A 19373-nucleotide genomic window follows, 5' to 3' on the forward strand; every position below is an offset into this window, starting at 1 on the left:
AGAAGTGGGGTTGTTCCTGCCCCTCCCAGGGCCGGGCCAACGGGGAGAATTCAGTGATGACTTCCTGAGGTGCAGGGTGTGAACCCAATGCCTCAGGGGCTGACCCTGCGCTCTGGGGCTCCTCCTGGTAGGACGACGACTCCTGCACGTGCAGACCCTGGGGGCCTAGGTCAGCTGCCCCTGCTGCCCCTCCCCCACCACTGTAGACCAACTCCTCCTCGTTTCTGCTCAGCGGCCTTCCGGACGCCCCTGGGGAGCAGCGGTTCCCACAGCTTCCTGTGCATCACATTTCAGGGGGAGGGGCTGACACAGGTGGCGCTCAGTTTGGTAGGTCCCAGAAGCTGCGTTTCCACAGTTCCAGGAGACAGGCAGCTGCCCCTCAACCCCCAGCCCTGCTCTAAAGTGCCCCGAAGGTACCCTGCACCACCTTACAGCCTGCTGCTCCCCAGCTAGTTGTGTCTTCCTAACTGAAACCCACTTGTGCCCCAGGTGTTAGAAGACCCCTCCAGGTGCGGGGAGGGGATGGTGGCTTCCTAGAGGGACCAGCAGCACTGCTCCTGCACTTCCGTGGGCGGCACTCTGGCTGGGCAGCTGCATCCCAGGTGTGTCCCTAAGATGGAGCCCTCTCACTCTGCACGTCCTGCACGTCCAGGCAGGTGCTGTCAATGCCTGTGGTGAATGTGTCAGAGCGTCCTGCAGGAGAGGTGATGTGTGTGTGTGCGTGTGGGGGGGGGGGCGGGGGGCCCTGCCTGCAGGCAGGTGGTGCCTGTCCCAAGCTGGCCTCCACTCACCTGTCTGAGAAATGGGTGTAACGACCCCGGGGGACATGGAGTCATCAAGGTGGTGCTGGTGAACGCCAGGGAGGGAGTGACCACTGCACAGCCCTTCCTAGAAGCCCCCACCACCCGAGCGCAGATGGGTCTGGGGTCCAGGCCTGAAGCATGGCTACCTGCAGCCCCCACCTGGGGTGTGTCAGGGAGCTGAGCCTGAGCCGTTACAAAGCAGGGGGAGGTCGTGTTTGTCTGCAGGTGTCACAAGGGAGACCAGTGGTGGTCCCAGCGAGCGGGGCTCGTCTGAGTGGTGGGGGCTGCCCTGAGCAAGGCAATAAGCAGGCCCACGGGGCCCCGGGACAGAAGCCCCCAGGGAGGGCAGAAGCACCAGGAACCAGGGACGGCAGTGTGGACGCAATGAGGGTGGCAGTGCCGGCCAGGGTGCGGTGTCCAGGGTCCCAGGGGCTGGGGGAGGCCTGAGTGAACACCCCCCAGTCCTGCCCGCCTGGCCCATCCATGAGGTTTTGTGTGATCCAGTCTCTCGTTGGCCGGAAGGACAGCTCCCATCCCCACCTGGCTGTGACAGCATCTCCCCGACTCCCAGTTGGCAGTCAGGCCATGGCGGGCAGAGGCAGTAAAGCTGGGTGGATGGTGCCCTTGTCCCGTGTCCAGCAGCGTCAGTGCTGACTGGCCGGGGAGCAGCTCCCGGAGCTGCCTGTCCCGCCTGGGAGGCTGGAGCGGGCCGCGCTTGGGGGCAGTCAGGCTGGTCCCCAAGGCCATGCGCACGAAGCTCTCTGGGAGTTCTTGTGTCAGACGCTGGAGGGGCGGGGCCACAAGTCCCACTGGTGTGGCCCCAGGCTGTGACCCGTCCTCTCGCAGGCCAGCACCGGCTGTCAGAGTGCCAGGGCCTGGGCGGCTGTCCACAGCGTGCTCGGCGGCAGTAGCAGCACGACGGCCAGCAGTGGGCCCGAGGCCCCAGGGGGACGGGTGGCCAGGGAGCTGCAGGAGCACACCTGGTAGCCGTCCTCCGAGCGGCTCTGGTCACGCTGTCCCGGCCGGGCATGCGCCCCCGCCTGTCCATCCGTGCCCTCGGGGGCGGCCTGCAGGTCACGGCAAACCAGCCAGTCCCGGGCTGTGGACTGTGGGTACCCGGGGGCCACCGCCAGCTCACCATCCAGCACCTTCCAGTACTCCTGGCCGCGGAAGAAGTAGGCGGCCCCTGGAGAAGAGGGAAGGCGGGCTGAGCTCTGGCCGATGCAGCGTGTGGGACTCAGGCTGGACAGCAGCACAAGGGGGCAGAGCTGTGGGGCTGGTAGATGGGGCCTGTCCTGCAGGAGGGTCACTCTGTCTCAGCCCCTGGGGCCCACAGGTGGGCGTCTGCAGCCTCGCAGGCCGGGGAAGCTCAGGGAGGAGCCTGCAGGCGGGGCTCTTTCCTACTGGATTCTATTGAGGGCACAGTATGTGCCACGCTCTTCTATGTGCTGCGTGGGCACGCAGCTTTGAAAACAAAACAGAAGAGACTTCTTTCGCTGTGGAGCTGCCCCCTGGAGAGGACAGTAATTTCTGTACCACAGGAGAGGGAGGGCTCGGTGGGGGTGTCCCGGAGTACGGAGGACACAGGGCAGGTGCAAAGGCCCTGGGTGTGACAGCCAGCAGCAGGCGGGGGCTGGTGCAGGGTGGAGGGCAGAGTGAACAGCAGCAGGGCAGACCCAGGGCCGGAGGGGCCCCAGCAGGGTCTGTGGAGGGAGCACACAGGCGCACGCCTCGCTCAGGGCTCCTCCCAACCACCCTCCCCACAGGTGGGGACACAGGCTGCACTGGCTTACCGTCGGACCAGCGCATGGCGGCGTCCAGCACGCTGGGGACACCCCTCCACAGGGGGCTCTGGGCAGGGTGGCCAGGGTCCATGCGCCGTGTGTGCTCGTCATAGCGCCAGTACAGCTGGTCCTTAAAGAAATAAGTCTTGTCATTGTGAGCCCAGGAGAAGGCAGCGTCGACGCCACCTGGCGGGAGGCCGAAGTCGGAGACGGGCCGCGGGAATCCTTCCTCTACGTTATTGTCCTTAAACAGCCAGTATCTGTCTCCTGGGGAGAGAAAGAGCCGGGGTGGGGCTCAGCCACCCCACGCGACCCCTGCTCCACAGCACCCACCATCCTCAGAGCATTTACTGAGCACCTACTGTGCGCCCGCCCTGCGCCTGACACATGCTCTGTGCCTGGCATGGGTCCTTCCACTTGATGGCAGCCTGAGCAGCCAGGGTCTGAGAGGCAACCAGGTTGCAGACCAGGCCCAAGACGCAGAAGGGCCTAGGAGATGCCCGTTATCTGTCCTCTCACCCAGGCTGGGAGCCTCCTTGTGACAGAGACAAAGGCTCTCAGCCAGGGTCAAAGCAGACGTGCACGTGCACGTGTTGGGCTGCACACAGAAGCACAGCGCTCCGAGGTCACCCAGATGTGAAACCCAGGGTGAGCTTCCGAACAAAGTTCTAGAGGCTTTGGCTACACCCCTGCCTCTACGCGGGGAACACTGTGACATTGCTTGGCCAGGGGAAGGTAGAAATGTGACAATTAAAGTCGGGGAGGTGCCATCCTCCTCCCCTCTGGCTTAGAAATCATCAATCCTGTAATTTAGGGGGAAAAAAAGCAAAACATTCAAAAATCCTTTGCTAGACAAAGGACTGGAATAGACGTTCACCAAAGACAGTCAAATGGCCGATAAGCACGTGAGAAGGTGCTCAATGTCACGTCCTCAGAGAAACATACGCCACGACCGTGAGAGCCCATTCGATGGCCACAGTCAGAAAACCAGACGACACCAAGTGCTGGTGAGGAGTGGGGAATGGCGCCTGCTGGTGGGGACGCAGATGGCGCAGTGTCTGTGGAAAGCGTAGGGCAGTTCCCCAGAAGGTCACACCCGGGATGACCACGGGATCCAGTAACCCACTTCTGGGTCCACACCCACAGGAACTGAAAGCAGGTCTCAAAAAGGTATTTGCACAGCCTGGTTCACACAAGTGTCACCACAGCCAGGAGGAGGAAGCCACCAGAGTGCTCTACAACGTGCTCTACCACATGGGAACGCCACTCGGCCTTCAAAGGAAGGGCAATCTGACCCCTGCCCCCACGTGGACGGACCCTGAGAACATGACGCTCGGTGACATAAGCGGGTCACAAGAGGACAAATACTGTGCGACTGCACTCACATGAGGCCATGGACGAGGCAGATTCATGGAGACAGAAGGAAGATGTGGTGACGGGCTGGGGGCTAGTGTTTAATGGGGACAGAGTTTCAATTTGGGAAGATGGGAAGTTCTGGAGACGGTGGTGGTGACGGCTACACAACCCTATGAATGGACTTAGTGCCACTGACCCGTACACTGAAAAACAGTTAACATGGAAAATTTTAAGTTATGTGTGTTTTAACACAATTGAAAACGGAAATAATTACAAAATTCCTTTGCCGGGGCCTGGAAACAGTGGACCTGCCTGCGCGCAGGGAGGGGACGAAGGCCCTGTGCTGACAGTACCCAGGGCCCCGGGGCCGCGAGAGGTGACCTGGCGGGGCGGCTGAGCCGAAACGCAGGCCCCAGGGGCCACCCTGCCTGGCACTTTAAAGCTGGGGCTGTGGAATCCACTGGGGGATCTCCTGGTTTTTAAATGTTGAGAAAGAACCCTAATCTCGAAGACGCCACCAGGCAGGGCCACAGCCATGACTGCCAGCCCTGGGCAGGGACACTGGTGGGCAGAGACGCTGGTGTCAGTGGGGACCCACGGTGAGTGTGGGGGTCGGGTATTAGGCCCCACACACGGAGGCAGGAGGGAGAGCTGGGTCAGGGCGGTGGGGGGCTACAGACCCTGTCATCCCAAAACTCAGCTGTGTGTGAGGGAGGCCGGCCCGCGGCCCCCAGGCGCCCACAGAGCTCGCAGGGCACAGCTCCACCCTCCCGCCTCCTGCCGGTCCCCAAACAGATGGGATGCCCCCTGGGGGCAGGAGCCGTGTCCCCCACCCAGCCGCAGGGTGGGGTGTGAGGTGGGGTGACGCCCCTCCCCTGGTGGGCCTGTTTTCCTGGACTGCGACACGGGAGCTGGACGCGGCTCCCCACCGCACCCCCACAATCAGTGCGGCTCTTTCCAGGGCTCCAGTGTCGCTGGCTCCGGGGTCCCGCCCCCTCACCCCTCTCCTGGCTCCAGCCTTCTCACTCCCTGTGCACTGGCAGTTCCCTCAGGTCACCCAGAATTGACCTCATTACCTGCGGCTGCTAACCGTGTGTCCCCCCGAGATGAGGGGGTCAAGCCGTGGTCCTCACAGCACAGCTGGCCACACAGGAGGTGCTCAGAGGACACGCGTGGCGGGCCGCACAACGAGCCCAGCTGTGCCCGGAGCGAACCACGGCCCAGGGCGCGTCCAGGCGGGGGCCCCACCTTTGAAGAAGACGATGCGATGGTCGCTGGTGCGCTCGTACACGGCGTCCACGCGGTCCAGCTGCAGCGGCAGGCCCCGCCAGAAGCGGTGCACCTGTGCCGGCTGCAGGGACACCAGCTGCCGGTCCCGGGTCAGCCGCCAGAAGTACCTGCCTGGGGGGACGGACGGGCTGCAGGTGGTGGTCCTGGGCCCCGCCCTGCCACCCCGCTGGGCGCCAGACCAGCCGGGCTTACCTTTGAAGAAGAAGGCCTCGCCACGAATCTGGGCCACGGCATCAAAGTGCGTGCTGCACCGGTGAGGCACGTCCTTCCGGGGCCTGGGGACGAGAGAGCCGGTGGCCGGGCCGCCCCCACCCAAACCTCCATGGGAGCCCCCGTGCCACGCCGGTGGCTCTAAGACGCATGACAGTTGCGTCCAGAGAGAGAGAAAGAATTAAAGTGTGTTCCCGGTCACTGACGAAGGTAGAACTGTGAACGAGCCAAGCATCAGGCATTTGGGCAGACGAGTGCCCTTGCCTGGCCGCACGGCCTGCAGAAGCCAACCGGGCACTGTCCCCCAAAACGCTGACCGACAGAGCCAGTGCCCCACTGCTGGTCTGCAGCTCTGCCCTGGACAGGACACAAGCAACGTGACAGTGACAATGGAAGGCCAGGCTCTCACACCTGTGCCCGTCCGCCTGATGCAGAGCTTGGAACACAGTTGGGCACCCGCAGGCAAGAAGCCATCACACAGTGTGCCCACTGGACTCGGATCACGGGTGTGCGCGTCTCTGGAAGGGCTGGCGGGGGTAGGGGGACGATGGCCTGCTCACTGTGGGTGCTCTCAGTGACTTTGGGGTGGCACACTGCTGGCACGTGTTGCTTATCCAATGGGTGAAACGAAGAACAAAAATGTCAGAGCAACTTCTTCTGATCTCAATGGAAATTCGTGACGTCCCGCTAAGTGAGGAGAGTGTAAGACGATGCTGAAAACAAAAGCTAAGCCAAACAAAGCCAGAGAAACATGGATATGTGCATGTTTCTGTGTGTTGTGTGTGCATGAAGGTGGCACGGAGACATGCCAGGCAGTTAGTGTATGTGTGTGTGTGAGTGTGTGTCTGTGTGTGTGTGGGGGGCAAGGACAGTCTGCAGATTCTGTGGCATTTGTCTCGTGAGAGCGGGTGGCTCTGCTTTAAGCAAAGGGCTCGCTGAAGGGACGTCTGAGGCTCGGGGCTCAGAGGCGGGCAGCTCTCAGGACACTCCCTTGGGACGTGGCCCTTTGGACCGCAGCCTTGTGCACAGGCCACCAGGGTGGAGGGTGCCCAGCGGCCCCCATGTTCTGAGCTGCGTGATCATGTCCCCTGCACCACGGGGCAGAGACCAGCTCCTGCTATGGGGGCGGCACTCCTGAGCCCAGCGTCTTCCAGCTTTTCCTGTTATGAGGCAGCGGGGCTGGGAGCGCAGCTGTGCCCCCCACCGTCTGTCCAACTTTAGGAAGTAAAGCATCACTCAGGGCTCAGCCCAGAGCCGTGCTTTTCTCAGAAGAGCCTGGAGCTCGGGATACTGATTGGGGGCAGTGCTGGCTACAGTGTGGGGACAGGGGCCCGCTGCTTACGGTGTGCTGGACCGATTGTTGGGGGGCTCCGGCAGGAGGGGGGGCTCCTCGGCATCGGGCTGTGCTGTGGGGGACACGGACTCCCGCACGCCTGTGGGGACAAGGCACTGCATGGAACCCACATGCCTGCCTCCCTCAAGAGCTCCTCCCTTCCTGGGACCCCAGGGTGGAACCAAAGCCACAGGACAGAGGTGGGGTGGGGTGGGGACGGGGGCTGCTTGGGGGCGGTGGTGATGGCCCTGGAACCACATCACTGAGTTGTACACTTGAAAGCGGTTAAGATGGTAAATTTTTCCACAGAAAATCCAGGTGTCAGAGGGCAGTGGGTGCCAGGGACACTGGCAGAGAGGGGCGGGGGTGGGGCGGAAAGGGACGTGGAGATGGAGGCAAGTTGGGAGGATGGGTGGACTTCATCGCAGCCTAGGCCCAGCTACGCTGTATCTCCTGACGTGTCCCCAGCAGAAGGGCCCGGAATGGGCTCTGCCTGGCCATCAGGTCACCCTGCCTCAGCTTCCTCACCCGTAAGTGGGGACAGTAGCACTCCCCTCGCAGCCTGTAAGGCCTGGACGAGTTGACACACGAGTGCCCTGCACTGGGCCCAGGACCCCACGGATGCCAGCTGTCACACCTGAGACCCCCTGGGGGTTAAATGTGGGGTCCTGCCCGGGGCAGAGGCTCTGGGGTGAGGTCTGGGCCCCCTGGCAAGAGAAGCTGCGTGTTCACTGCACGCACGTGAGCAGGTGTGCCAGGCAGGGCGCTAGACACTGAGCATGTGGGGTGACAATACAGAGGAAGCCCCTCCCGTGGGGCTGCGCTCTGGGCCCCGAGTGACGACCCAGCTGGCTTCGGGGAGGACTCACCGTACAGCTGCCAGACACGCACGCGGTCCTCGTAGGGGAGCCCGTAATGCAGTGGGTCGCCCACCGGGCCCTGGTAGTAGGGCTGCATGACCGAGCGCGGGGCTGCCACGTGGCCCAGCCCGATGGCGTGGCCGAACTCGTGGACGGCCACTGCAAACAGGTCAATGCCGTGGGCATCTGGGGACATGGGGAGCCAGTGAGTCTGGGGGCTGTGGTCCCTCAGGGCTTGTTGGGGCCCCACCATGGGCCCATGGGGTCGACAGGGGCGCTCAGTCCTCCCTGGCTCACACGCCACCCATGGGAGTCGGCAGCCTTTCCTGTACCGGCCACACGGTAACTACCAGGCCTCACTGGCCTGCACCCAAGTTCCAGGGGCCAGTGCAGGATACTCTGCCCCACGGGTGGGCCTGGGCCCCCATCACGGCAGACAGCCTAGTCCCACAGGCCGGCTGCGCACTAGCTCCATGGGGCCCCCACCTTCCTGCCCACACCCACACCCTGTGCCACGTGGCTCTGCCCTGGTCTTCCTGGCACCAGGGAACTGTGGCCTTGTCAGAAGTCACGACCAGGCCTGCCAAGGCCTTGCAGCTTCCGCTCCCACCTGGAAGCGGAGACTGGGATGGACACAAGCCAGCCTCAGCCAGTCAGAGGAACCCACGGAGCCGTGCCCTAGCCCCCACCCTGGGAGCCCAGCAAGACCCGTGGGTGGGGTGTCCCCACCAGAGGCGGCTGGGTGTGGCTGGCGAACTAGGACTGGCCAGCAGCCCTCCTGAGCTGCAGTGTGTGCACGGCGCTTGGGTCTGAGTGGGCCTTGGTGGCTGGCCCGTCCTCACGGGGTCTGTCAGGGCCCCTGGGTCACGCAGGATCCCCAGGGCCCACATTCGGCCTGGATGCACCTGGAGAGCGGAAGGTCCAGGACTCGTCGTTGTCAAAGTGGGTGTCCCCGGCGGTGTGGTGGTCGCCGGGGAGGAAGGCGTGGGCCACCGCGCCCCCCGGGCCGTCGAAGGGGTAGCGGTCATTGTGGTCGGCGGTGGAGAAGTCGATCTGGATGTCGGCCTGGCTGCCTGCCACCTCGTGGAAGTTCAGGGGCGTGATGTCACTCCAGACCTTGAGCGCGTAGTGCATGAGTGCTCGCACCGTGTCGCGGCCCAGTGGCGAGTCCCTCGGGAAGGTGCGGACCCTAGGAGGCGGGGCCGGGTCACCCGCACAGGCTGGGCCCCACCCACGTTGCAGGGTGCTCCCTGGACCTCCTCCCCCGGGGCTGGGTGTTGGGACTTATTAGGAAATAGGGTTTGCAGAGGTGACTACGATAAGGATTGAGATGAGACCTTCCTGGGTTGGGAGAACCCGAAATCCAGGGACAGTGTCCTCCTAAGAAAAAGAAGTGGACACAGACAGGATAGGAGGGGCTGTGGGAGGGATGGGAGTGACGGACGCTCCCTCAGAGCCTAGGAGGATCCAGCCCTGCGACCCACACTTGGGTCTCGAACTTCTGACCCCCAGAACTGAGGGGACACTGGGACTTTCTGGGAAAGGCTAGTGGCACCCCGCCCACCCACCTCCAAGACAGGTTCCTCTTGTTCCACTTGGTGGGGGCCGGAGCCTGGCGCCTCCTTCGAGCTGGGGCCATGGGGAGGTCAGGGAGGGAGCAGCGTGGGGTTTTCATCAGCGCCAAGGTGGCCTCGTCTGTGGGGAGGGCGGGGGTCAGGAGCAGGCCCAGCTCACCCCCCCGGGGTCCCCAGCAGCCCCAGGGGCTGTCCTCCTGGCTCCAGCATCAGGTCTGGTAGGGACAAGGGCCCAGCCTCCAGTTACGGGGCACACCCATGACCAGGAGGGGGACTCGAAGCATTTGCTAACTCAGGGCAGGGCCTGGCTGGTTGGAGGGGGCACGGTCCCGATGGGGACCAGTATTGCCAACTCTTCCTGCATTTCACGTGACACGCGTGTCTCCCCTTCAGAAGCGCCAGGCCTGAACCCTTCAGAAGCGCCAGGCCTGAAGGTCTTTACAAAATCGGAATTCCTTGCTAACGTGTAAAAAGTGGGGTGATCACAACCCCCCCAATTTCTGGTTTCTCTTGGAAATGTGGGAGTCTGGGCAGCACAGGATAAGAATCCGCGGGTCCCCATGGCACCGAGTTTAAGTCCTTGCCGTATGGTGGCACACCTGGCACACATTCACTTCTGCTGTGCTCACACCTGGGCGAGGTGAGGGTCACCACAGAGAAGTCTCACATGGCGGGAATCCTTGGTCCTGCCCCAGACAGCAGGCCCGTCCCCCCAACACCCCACGGTCTGGCTGGAGGGGGCATCAGGCCTCAAAGGGAGGGGAGTAGACACCAGGCTTCAGGAGGTCTGGCCTGGGGAGCACCCGTTGCCCGTCGCCCCTGGAGGACTGACCCAGGACTCCGGTGGCCTCTAGACCCCCAAACCGCTGCATGGCTGCAATGGCCTTGGACAGCTCCTCTGGCGCCTGCAGCTGCCCGGTTGTGGGGTCCGCCGGGGGCAGGTAGCCAAACCTGCTCAGCCAGTCCTGTGGGCAGAGAGCAGAGTGAGGGGTGGAGTGGGGCTGGGCCCCCCAGGAGGGCCCCCCACCCTAATCAATGCCGCCCCAGCCCCAGCCCCTCCTTAGCCCACAAGGCACCGCTCTCCCCTTCCTTGTTACTTCATAGGCGGCTCCAGGAAAAGGGTCTTAATAAACTTGCTGCCCCTTGGAGGGCGTGAGCTTGAGCAGTGCACAACCTGTACAACTGCTCATGGCAGCATGCCCCACCTCACTCCTCCTGAGGCAGCAAAATACCCAGGGGATGCTAAGAAATTCAAATTCACAAAATGGTTATTAAACGTGGCAAGTGCCAAGTTCAGGCCCTAAGCTGACCCGTGAGGCAGCAGTGTAGGACCCAAGGTGTGAAACCCAGAGAGAAGGGCAATGGACTCAGACTGTGGACTTAGGAACCAGGTCACGAGCACAGCAGGCATGGTGGCTGAGCCCAGACTCAGGAGCCAGGCTGCCCGGGCTCAAATGCCACTCGGCCATTTCCTTGCTGGGCCCTGAGGCGAGTCACTCTACCCTTCTGGGCCATTTCGTCATCTGTGGACGTGAGGGTACAACTGTACCCCCTGGGAGAATGCCCCGCCTCCTGTCCATGAGCTGTGACGACAGCTGGCTGTGTGCACTGAGCAGCCCCCACCCCAGGCCCCCACCCCAGGCCCCTGCAGGGCTCCGAGGGGGTCAGAGGACCTGCTCCCCTGGGCTCTGGTAGCCCGGCCAGGCAGCCACGCATTTCCAGCCTTGAGGCCCCCAGAGCACTTCAGGTGGTTTTGAAACGTTTGCCAATGTTGAAAAGCAGGTTTCGGCTGCCGGTCTGAGTGTCTGGCCTCAGTATCCGCCTGCAGGACGAGGTGGCAGAGCTGAGGGCAGGTGCAGCCTGGGATAGGCACTGACCCCCCAGATCAGCGGGGCCCTGGGGGTACCAGTTTGCAGCCCCTGCCAGGCGCAAAACCGTAAGGACCGGACTGAATCTGAGGGGCTGGTGGGTGTGTGTGTGGGTACCTCCCGCCTACCTGGGGGTCTGCAGCCTCAATCGCACCCACCCCGGTGCAGACCCCTCTCCCCGTGATGGGCATCCCAAGGCCAGTGCCTTGCCCTCACCCCCACTCCCTCCCATGACTCCTGAGGCCCCTGCAGTGGTGGTGGGCTTCTGGCTGGAGAGAGCATTGGAACAAGTCCCCAGCTTGCCAGGGGGAAATCCCAATAACACACGTGCAGCAAACCAGGCAGGGGGCGGTTCTGGGAGGTGGGGGTGGTGCTGGCAGCCCTGGCCCTCAGGTGGACACACCCTCAGGTGGACACACGATGGCCTGAGGAGGGCCTGTAGAGTCCATGGACACCAGCCCAGCCGAGTCTTCAACAGAGGAGCACTGGGGAGCGGGCGTGTAAGACCCTGTCCCCTGAACGTGTCAGCTCATACCATTCCGGGGGGCACAGGCAAATTGGGGTTTACATTATTTTTCCTGGTAGTTAATACATTTTGAAACATCAAAGGAGGCTAAGGGGGTGGGAGAGGTGGGGGATGTCAGCCTCCCAAAGGACAGGAAGCCCAGGTGAGAAGCCGCCCTTAAGGTTGTGGTCCCTGCAGGGGCAATGCTGCTAAAAACCCCGCGAGGCCGAGGCGCCCAACCCTGAACCCCAGGATGCATGCACCCCCACCGCCCATGGTGGGGCCGCGGCAAGGCCGGACGGGGTGGGGGCACAGTTCTCCTTCCACCCCAATACCTACAGAGCCGGGGGTCGCACGAAGAGTGGGGAGCAACTGGGCTGGCCCGGATCCTTCCGCACCCACCCGACCTCCCGGCACGGTCGCCACAGCGACCGTGTCTCCAGGGCAACAGGCTGCGCTGGGGAGGGCGGCGCTGAACCTTCCAGAAGGCAAGGGGAGGGGGCGGGGCCGCAGGCAGGGGCGCGGGGCACCCAACACGCAGCGGCCGCCCTACCGCGAGCGATCCCTCCCGTCAAGTAGACGCCCCCCCTCCAAGAGCCCCTGCCGGTAGCAGATGGGGAAACAGGCCTGGGAGCGGGCGCCCCGCCGCAGGCGCCCCGCAGACACGGTCACCGCCAGCATTCTCGGGGCCTCCGCGCAGCCGGGTTTTATGTTTGTCACTGGTGGGCACCACGTGCGTCTGTTCTCGGCGCCACAAAGCACCCTTGGTGACTTTCCGTTCATTCACGGGGAGCGCTGGCGTGGCCCCCGGAGCAGCACCTGCTGGTCTAACCGTCGCTGTGCCCGCAGGTCGCCAGGCCACGTGCACCTCGTCCGTTTTCCCGCAGCCCCAAGCCTGGCTCCAGGCTCAGGCTACGCTGGTGGACGGACGGTGGGCTGGGGAGGCCTGCGCTGTGACGCGTCAGGACGCTGGTAAACAAGACGCGTTCACCATGGGCACTGTCTCATGCTGCCCTCCCCAAGGCCCACGGCCAGGCCACTGTTGTCCCCACTTAGAGGTGGAGAAGGGGAGGCATATGGGAGGAGGACCTGAATGAAGCCAGCCATCCTGGACATACGCTGTCCCCTGGTGCCCTGTGGGAGACCACCGTGGCGACTAGGTTTGGGTTTTGGGGACAGATGGCTGAACTGGGACAGATGGCTTCACATTCCATCTCATTGGACCCCACCAGCCTGGTGGGGGACACGTGTCATTAGCATTTGCCCCACTGCACAGATGAGGAAACTGAGGCCCACAGTCACACAGCACTCCATCCTCTAAGACCTTGCACAGGAACCAGCTGGCGCGGTGTCAGCTGGCGGGTCCTCTTTCTTTGGGGGCTGACTATGGGGGCTGCGGCAATGCGGGTGATCTCCACATGGCAGCATCTTTCCCAGGGGGACACTCCCAGGGACAGTCCACGGTCTGTCCATCAGACTCACCTTTACTGAGGGTTCGCGGTGCCAGGCAAGGGGTGGGGGAGGGATAGCGAAGACCTGAGGAGGCCCTGCCTGCCAACCTTCCCATGGAGACACAGGATAAACAAGCAGCCGTGGAAATAAGTGAATCGGACAGTGATGGCATCACGCGTGAATGACAATCACAATGAGTGGCCAGGCAGCTAACAGTTGTGGGACGCTTTCCGTTCCCCAACCTGCTCCGGCTCACAGCACTGTGCAGGGGAAGCTACTCGAGGTCAGGGACATGTGTCCTTGGTGTCCTTTCATGCCTGGCACACAGTAGGCATAGAGGTAAGGACACCCACCTGACATCACACACAGAACCTTGGCCATCTGCTTTCAGGGCCTGTTCCTGTAACTGCAGCGCTATGAGGTGAAGTGAGTGGGGTGAGGGCTCCATAGCTGGGTGCTCAGGAAAGACAGCCCTGGGGTGACACTGGGCCGAGACATGAGGCAGCTCAGCAGCTCGTGCAAAGGCCCTGAGGCAGGGCCAGCCTGGGAAGTTCAGGGAGGAGAAAGGGCTGAGGGGCTAGATTAGGGAGGGAGGGATGGGAGAAGCAGGCGGGCCGCTCTGTGACCCGCCCAGACTGCTCTCTGTCCCTCTGAGAGCTGGACAGTGCCAGGGAGTGGCCCAGTGGCTCGCAGCTAATGGGTGACAGATGCGTCACCCCTCACGTGTGCCTGCAGCATCTCACTGGAAGCGCAGGTCCCATTAACAAGGAGACAAAAATCACAGCTGTTCAAGCACCCTTGGAGTCCCTGAGGACTGCACTGCGGCAGAGGACACGCCGAACCCTCAGGCCCTCAGCCTGCCCCCCACTTCCTGCCAGGCGCTGCTGCGAGCCATTCAGGGGCTTCACCCAGTTCACATCCCACTGCCCCATTCCACAGTCCAGCAGACTGAGGCCCAGTGCTTAGGTCACAGGCCGGTGAGCAGCAGCCTGGGACCCACACCAGGAAAGGGGACCGTGTCCCCTCCCGTCCAGGGCAGTCCTGCCCAGGCCACAGTGGCTGCCACACAAAGACTTCTCAGTGGTTCGGAGCTGGCCACGAGCCCAGAGCCTGAACTCACTCGCTGACATGTGTCTGCGGTGGGGGTGGTTGGGGAGTGGGCAGGGGTCTTAGGACCACCTCATTTAAATTCAAGCCCCTGGGGATGGAGGAGAGGGAGGAGGGACCCAGCTCCTGTCTCTGGTTAACCCTTCCCGCTCCCTGGCCCTGGGCTGAAGGCATGTGGCTGGCTTTCTCCACTGAAGCAGCTGCCAGGGGTAACCCTGCCCCTGCCATGTCTGTGACTCGGTCCTGAGCCCCCAGAAGGCCCATAGCTCCCTGTCACCCCTGCCACCCCGTGCCCCAGGAGGGGGACGTGGCGCTCACACGTGCTCCCAGGGAGGTCCTGGCTTCAACCCGTCACCACTGCCCCTACCCAGCCCCTGGGGCCTCCTGGGCCACTGAGGGTGCTCTCATCCCGGCCACGCTCACAGACTCAGCCCCAGACCACCGCCACCTGTGTGAGTGTCGGGGAGCAAAAATCCCACCCACACGCCGTGTGACGTGAGGCCGGAACTCAGACTTTGTTGCTGGTAGTAAAAACTTTAGAGGACAGGATAGGAAATCTGCCAACATGTTATATCAGGCCTGTCCCCAGGCCTCGGGCAGGGCCTGGGTCCCGTGACCAGGAGGTTCTGGCAGTGCTCCCGGGGCCACAGCAAAATGTTAGGAGCAGCCCGCACGTCCGTGACCACGGGCCTGGAGGACGCGACATCCATGCAGTGAAATGCCAGGGGCGGGCTCACAGAGACATCCCCATCCGGATGTGGACCGTTTTCCGGGATAGACTGCAAAGTGAAAACAGTGGCAGCAGGTTGTGTCAGGTGTACGTCCAAGGGGCTGAGGTCCCCGTGTCCTTTTCGGTGCCCAGACCACTTCTGGAAGGATCCTTGGGAAACGAGGGGAGGAGAATGGGGAGACTGCACGTCTCCTGAATATTCTGCTCTGGGTTTTACCTACTCAGAAATAAAATAATGAAAAACTTGGCCCAGCGCTCAGCGGACAGCCCCAGTAGGGCCCAGCGTGCTTTCTCTTTTGTCCCTCTCCACCGGGCCTGACAGCCCACCATTCGCCAAGCACAGCAGGCCTCAATCCGGTGCTTTGTTCTCGAGCTAAAGCTGGGGTGGGCTGGGCTGGGGGAGCCCCTACCGGGGACCAGCCACTGCTCACAACCGTCTGGGCTCAGCTCTGTCCGGCTGAAGCTGGGTCACACTTACAAAGGGGCCCTTCTCCTCATTGGTGGCCACAGACCTGAGTGTCCAGTCAGTGGGTCCCCAGGGCGGTCTGCAGAGCGGTGGAGAGGAGCCCTCCCCCTCCCCCAAATCCTGGCCTGTCTCGCAGCCTTCCTGAACCTCTGGGTCTCAGGCTCTGAGGTGTCATTCCCTCGAAGGCCACCAGAGGCCGCCCTCTGCTCGTAAACCAGGGGCAAGAGGCAGGAAGGCTTCTCCCATGGTGGGGGTGGGGGTGGAGCAGCCTTCCCGTGCAGGGGCTCTCCGGGCAAGGGCAGCGTCCTGTGCTCTCCCCACTGGGCCGGATGCCACGGCCCTGCTGTCGCCCGGCTCCAGGCTGGGGAGCCGTGTCCCCTGCCCGGTACATCTCCAGGGTGCGGGACGGTGACCCCCAGGGTGCGTGGGAGAGAGGAGGCGCCAGGCAGGAGTAGGGAGGACCGCGTGTGATCGCCCTCTCCCCGCAGGCAGCGAGAGAAACTTCAGAATTGCACTGGGTCTGGTGAACAAACTTGGCTGGGCTGGGGCTCCACCCCTTGCCTGTGCGGGCAGGACCCCACTAGCCCCCCAGGCCAGCCTGGGGCCCTGGTTCTACTGAAACTCAGCCGAGACCTGGAAACACGATGCCCCCAGCGTGTGTACCCCAGGAAGGGATCCAGGCAACCCCCCGCCACAAAGGGGCCCGGAGGAGGTGGAAAAAGCACCCAGTTTCAGAGGTTTAGCTGGGAGGACGCTGGCTGTGGGGTCCCTCACACGTCTGGATGCAGGGACGGTGGCTGTGCCCTCCCTGATGGCTTCGAGAACTGTGGTGGCTGGGCGGTGGTGGCAGGAGCCTGCTACCCATCCAAAACCTGTGGCTAAGTCCTGCCAACAACCGGGGTGCGGATGCCACTGAAATGCCTCTGCCTCCCTGAAATCCACTTGAGCTCCGAATGCCAACGTCGCTGGGAGAGGGGCCCGCCAGCACCCACTGCCGGGGGTGGGGGGGGCACGGGCTGTGCGCAGGGTGGGGAGGCGAGGCCCCCTCTGAGCGCAGTGAAGGCAGCTGCAGGGGCGGAAACCTCAGAAGGAATCTGCTTAATCCACAGGCCCCCTCGCGCCCTCGCCTGGCCTCCCGGCCTGGGGTAGCAAACCCACAAAGTCTGATCTAAATCTTCCAGATTCAGAGGAGGCTTCAAGCCAGCGGGCTGAACGGGGGAGGGGTCGTGGGAAGAGGCCACTGCTGCCACCCACAGTACGGCTCCCAAATCAGTGGGACAGCTGGTGTTGGGGGACAGGGCGCTGGGGCTGCATCCGAGCCTTGGAATGGGAGGGGGACCCCATCACGCTCAGGACAGGGCCACGGAGGAGGCAGGGCAAGGCTGGCCGCCCTGGTCAGTGTAAATGGAGCGGGGACAGGGCCAAGATCCATCCGTGCCCAGTGGGAGGCTGGGGGCCAGCTCCCTTACTCCGCAACACCTTCATCGGGGCAAACTCGAGGACCCCCACACTCCGCAGTCCCAGCCTTTCCTCGGTTGTGAGTGCGCGCCCCTCCCCCCGCCCATCCCCTGGGAACGCACGCGGGGCGCACCGCCTCCGGCGGCTGAGACGGCTGTCCCACCCGCCTGGGGTCCCCCTACGGGGCCGCTCCGAGCCGGGGAAGGGGGCGCGGGTCAAGCGACCCCCCGCCTCCGCCGGCTCCTGCGGCTACAGCGCGCTCGGAGCGCACGGGTCGGAAAGGGACCCGGCGCCTCTTTCCCAGACCCGGGCGCGCGCGCGTCAGGCACTCAGCCCACGTCCCCGCCTCAGCTTTCCTGCCCAGGAAATAGGTCCAGAGCGCCCTGACGGGGTCCTCCCGCACGCGACCCCGTCTCCCCGCCGCGCACTCACCACCCCCAGGCTTAGGTCCTCGGCGCTAGGCGCGGGCGCGGCGCAACCCCCGCGGGCCGCCAGCGCAAGCAGCAGTAGCGGCAACAGCAGCGGCGGGACCCGGGCCCGGGAGCGCGGCGGGCCGGGCATCGCGCTCTCAGGGCCGGCGGCGCGGCGTGGACGTCCCCGCGTCCCGAGCGCCCCGCGCGCCGCTGCCGGCTGACTGAGCCGCCCAGCGGTGGGGCGGGGCATGCTAATATATGCTAATAACCCCGACAGCGCGCCCCGCCCGCCGCCTTAAAGGGCCAGCGCCCCGCTCCCCGCGGGGGATGCTCAGACCTCACCAGCGCCGGCCGCCAAGGCCACCGGAGGACCGGGGCTACGGCCGCCCTAGGGAAGGCGCTTGCCCAGTGTTCCCAGACGGTAGCGGGCGGCGGGGGCGAGCGGGCGGGTGGGTGCAGAGTCCGGTGGTCCCGCTCGCACCCCGGGGAGATGACCCCGGCTGCTGCCCGTGTGCGCACGCGGACCCCAGGCCGGAGCTCGGATTGGCGGTCACTGCTAGGGACTCCACGCCGCAGCCGCAGGGACCGGCGGACGCTTGGTGGAGCCCTTGCACCGCAGTAGAAAGGGGGTGGGGGCTGGGTGGGAGTGAGCGGTGGGAGGGGCTGGGGAGAGGGTGTGGGCGGGGCCAGGGGGCATTGTCGGGAGCACGAGTGTGGATGGGGGCGGGGGTCAGCGAGGGCCAAGGGTCTGTGGTCACTGTGGGTTTGTGGACGAGGTATGTTAATAGCTGACTTTTGTTGAGAGTTAGTGTGTGCAGGGCGCCTCCCGTCTATAATCTCATTTTTTCTCATAACATCTTATGGGATAGAAACAATATTCCCATTTCAAACGAGGAAACCGAGGTCAGAGAAATTAAGTAACTTGCAGGAGGTCACAGCCAAACGATCTTGGGCAGGGCGTGGGGGCCTGCGAGGTTCAAAGGCAAAAAGCCCCACATACCGGCTTTGTGTGCCTGCCTGGCTACATCCGACTGCTTCCCCTCCACTGCCCCTCACTCCTAGTCACAGCTGGTATTTCGGGATTGAAGTCCCATTCTACAGACAGGGAAACTGAGGCCCAGGCACTTCCACTGAGCCCACGTCCCCCAGTCTGCAGGGCTGAGGGATGGGTTCCTTCCTACTGCCCTCCCCAAGTGGTGGACCTGTCCCTGTCCCTGTCCCTTGCGGGGCCACCTGGCCTGCAGATGCTGCTTCTGCTTCAGAAGTCTATCATCTGACAGATGCGGACCAAGGGGAGCAAGGCACCCTGGCCTCCCTGTGACCCTGCACGGGCATATCGTGAAGTTTGCACCATTGCATCAGAACAACTGGGCTGCCAGTGGCAGACACCCAGCCTCACTGGCTGTAGTTCAGGAAGGGACGTTTATGGGCTCACTGATGTGGACATCCCAGAGCAGACGGCTGTCAGGCCAGGCTGGATCAAATCACACAAGGATGAGATCAGAATAGTTTCTTTCTTCATCTCTGTGTGGGCTTCATCCTCAGGCAAGATTTCTCCAGATGGCAGCAAAGACGGCACAGGGCACCTAAGCCCGACATCCTTCCTGCTCTACAGAGCCAGCTGCAGACAGACTTTCTCAAGCCACTGTCCCATCTGTCACTGGATGATGTGGATCACGTGTCCATCCCTGAACCAACCATATGGCTGGGGGATGGAAGTGAGCAAGCTGCCTGCACTGAGCATGGGGAGGAAGGGGATTGGTGAGAGAAATGGAGGTGCTGACGTCAGAGTAAGGGAGAGTGGTGGCAGGCAGGGCTGGATCAAGGGGCTCAGAACAGAAGCTTGAGCGGTTGACCCCACTGTGTAACAGGCTCCTGCCTGCATTTGAGGACTCGGAGAGAGAACACTAGCTGAGGGGCTGTAGGAGGGACTATGGCGAGAAGTGGCTTGCGACAGTGTCCTAGGGTCACAAGCAGGAAGAGCCTACAGACAGGCCATGGCCCTCCCCAGAGAGGCGAGCTGGTGGCTGGTGAGCAGTGCGGAACCCAGGATGTGGGGCTGTGTCGCCTCATGGATGGGGCTGTGTGACACCCCGGCTGCTGTAATCTGTCCAAGTCACTGAATTCTGGCATTTGAACATGGCCAGAAGCCAAGCAGCGATGA

General features: G+C 63.3%; 1 protein-coding gene across 1 annotated transcript; it reads right to left on the reverse strand.

Moving 5' to 3' along the window:
• Positions 1–723: 723 nt before the first annotated feature.
• On the reverse strand, positions 724–17384 carry MMP17 (matrix metallopeptidase 17). The gene is made up of 10 exons (XM_033098563.1): positions 17229–17384; positions 10043–10175; positions 9205–9331; positions 8542–8825; positions 7646–7822; positions 6786–6876; positions 5426–5508; positions 5192–5344; positions 2597–2854; positions 724–1989 (listed from the first exon to the last, which is right to left on the reverse strand). The coding sequence occupies exons 1-10, from the start codon at positions 17355–17357 to the stop codon at positions 1664–1666; spliced, it is 1761 nt and encodes a 586-aa protein (XP_032954454.1). The 5' UTR covers positions 17358–17384; the 3' UTR covers positions 724–1663.
• Positions 17385–19373: the final 1989 nt, after the last annotated feature.

The sequence above is a fragment of the Rhinolophus ferrumequinum genome, chromosome 25 (genome assembly GCF_004115265.2).
Source record: "Rhinolophus ferrumequinum isolate MPI-CBG mRhiFer1 chromosome 25, mRhiFer1_v1.p, whole genome shotgun sequence".
Taxonomy (NCBI): Eukaryota; Metazoa; Chordata; class Mammalia; order Chiroptera; family Rhinolophidae; genus Rhinolophus; species Rhinolophus ferrumequinum.

Excerpts from the sequence above, each read along its gene's own strand:
- MMP17 (XM_033098563.1), bottom strand. The coding sequence starts at position 17,357 with ATGCCCGGCCCGCCGCGCTCCCGGGCCCGGGTCCCGCCGCTGCTGTTG. Across the intron at positions 8,826-9,204 it reads AAGAGGAACCTGTCTTGGAG|GGTCCGCACCTTCCCGAGGG; the intron begins GTGGGTGGGCGG and ends CCCGCCTCCTAG. Across the intron at positions 1,990-2,596 it reads CGCCATGCGCTGGTCCGACG|GGGCCGCCTACTTCTTCCGC; the intron begins GTAAGCCAGTGC and ends CCTCTTCTCCAG.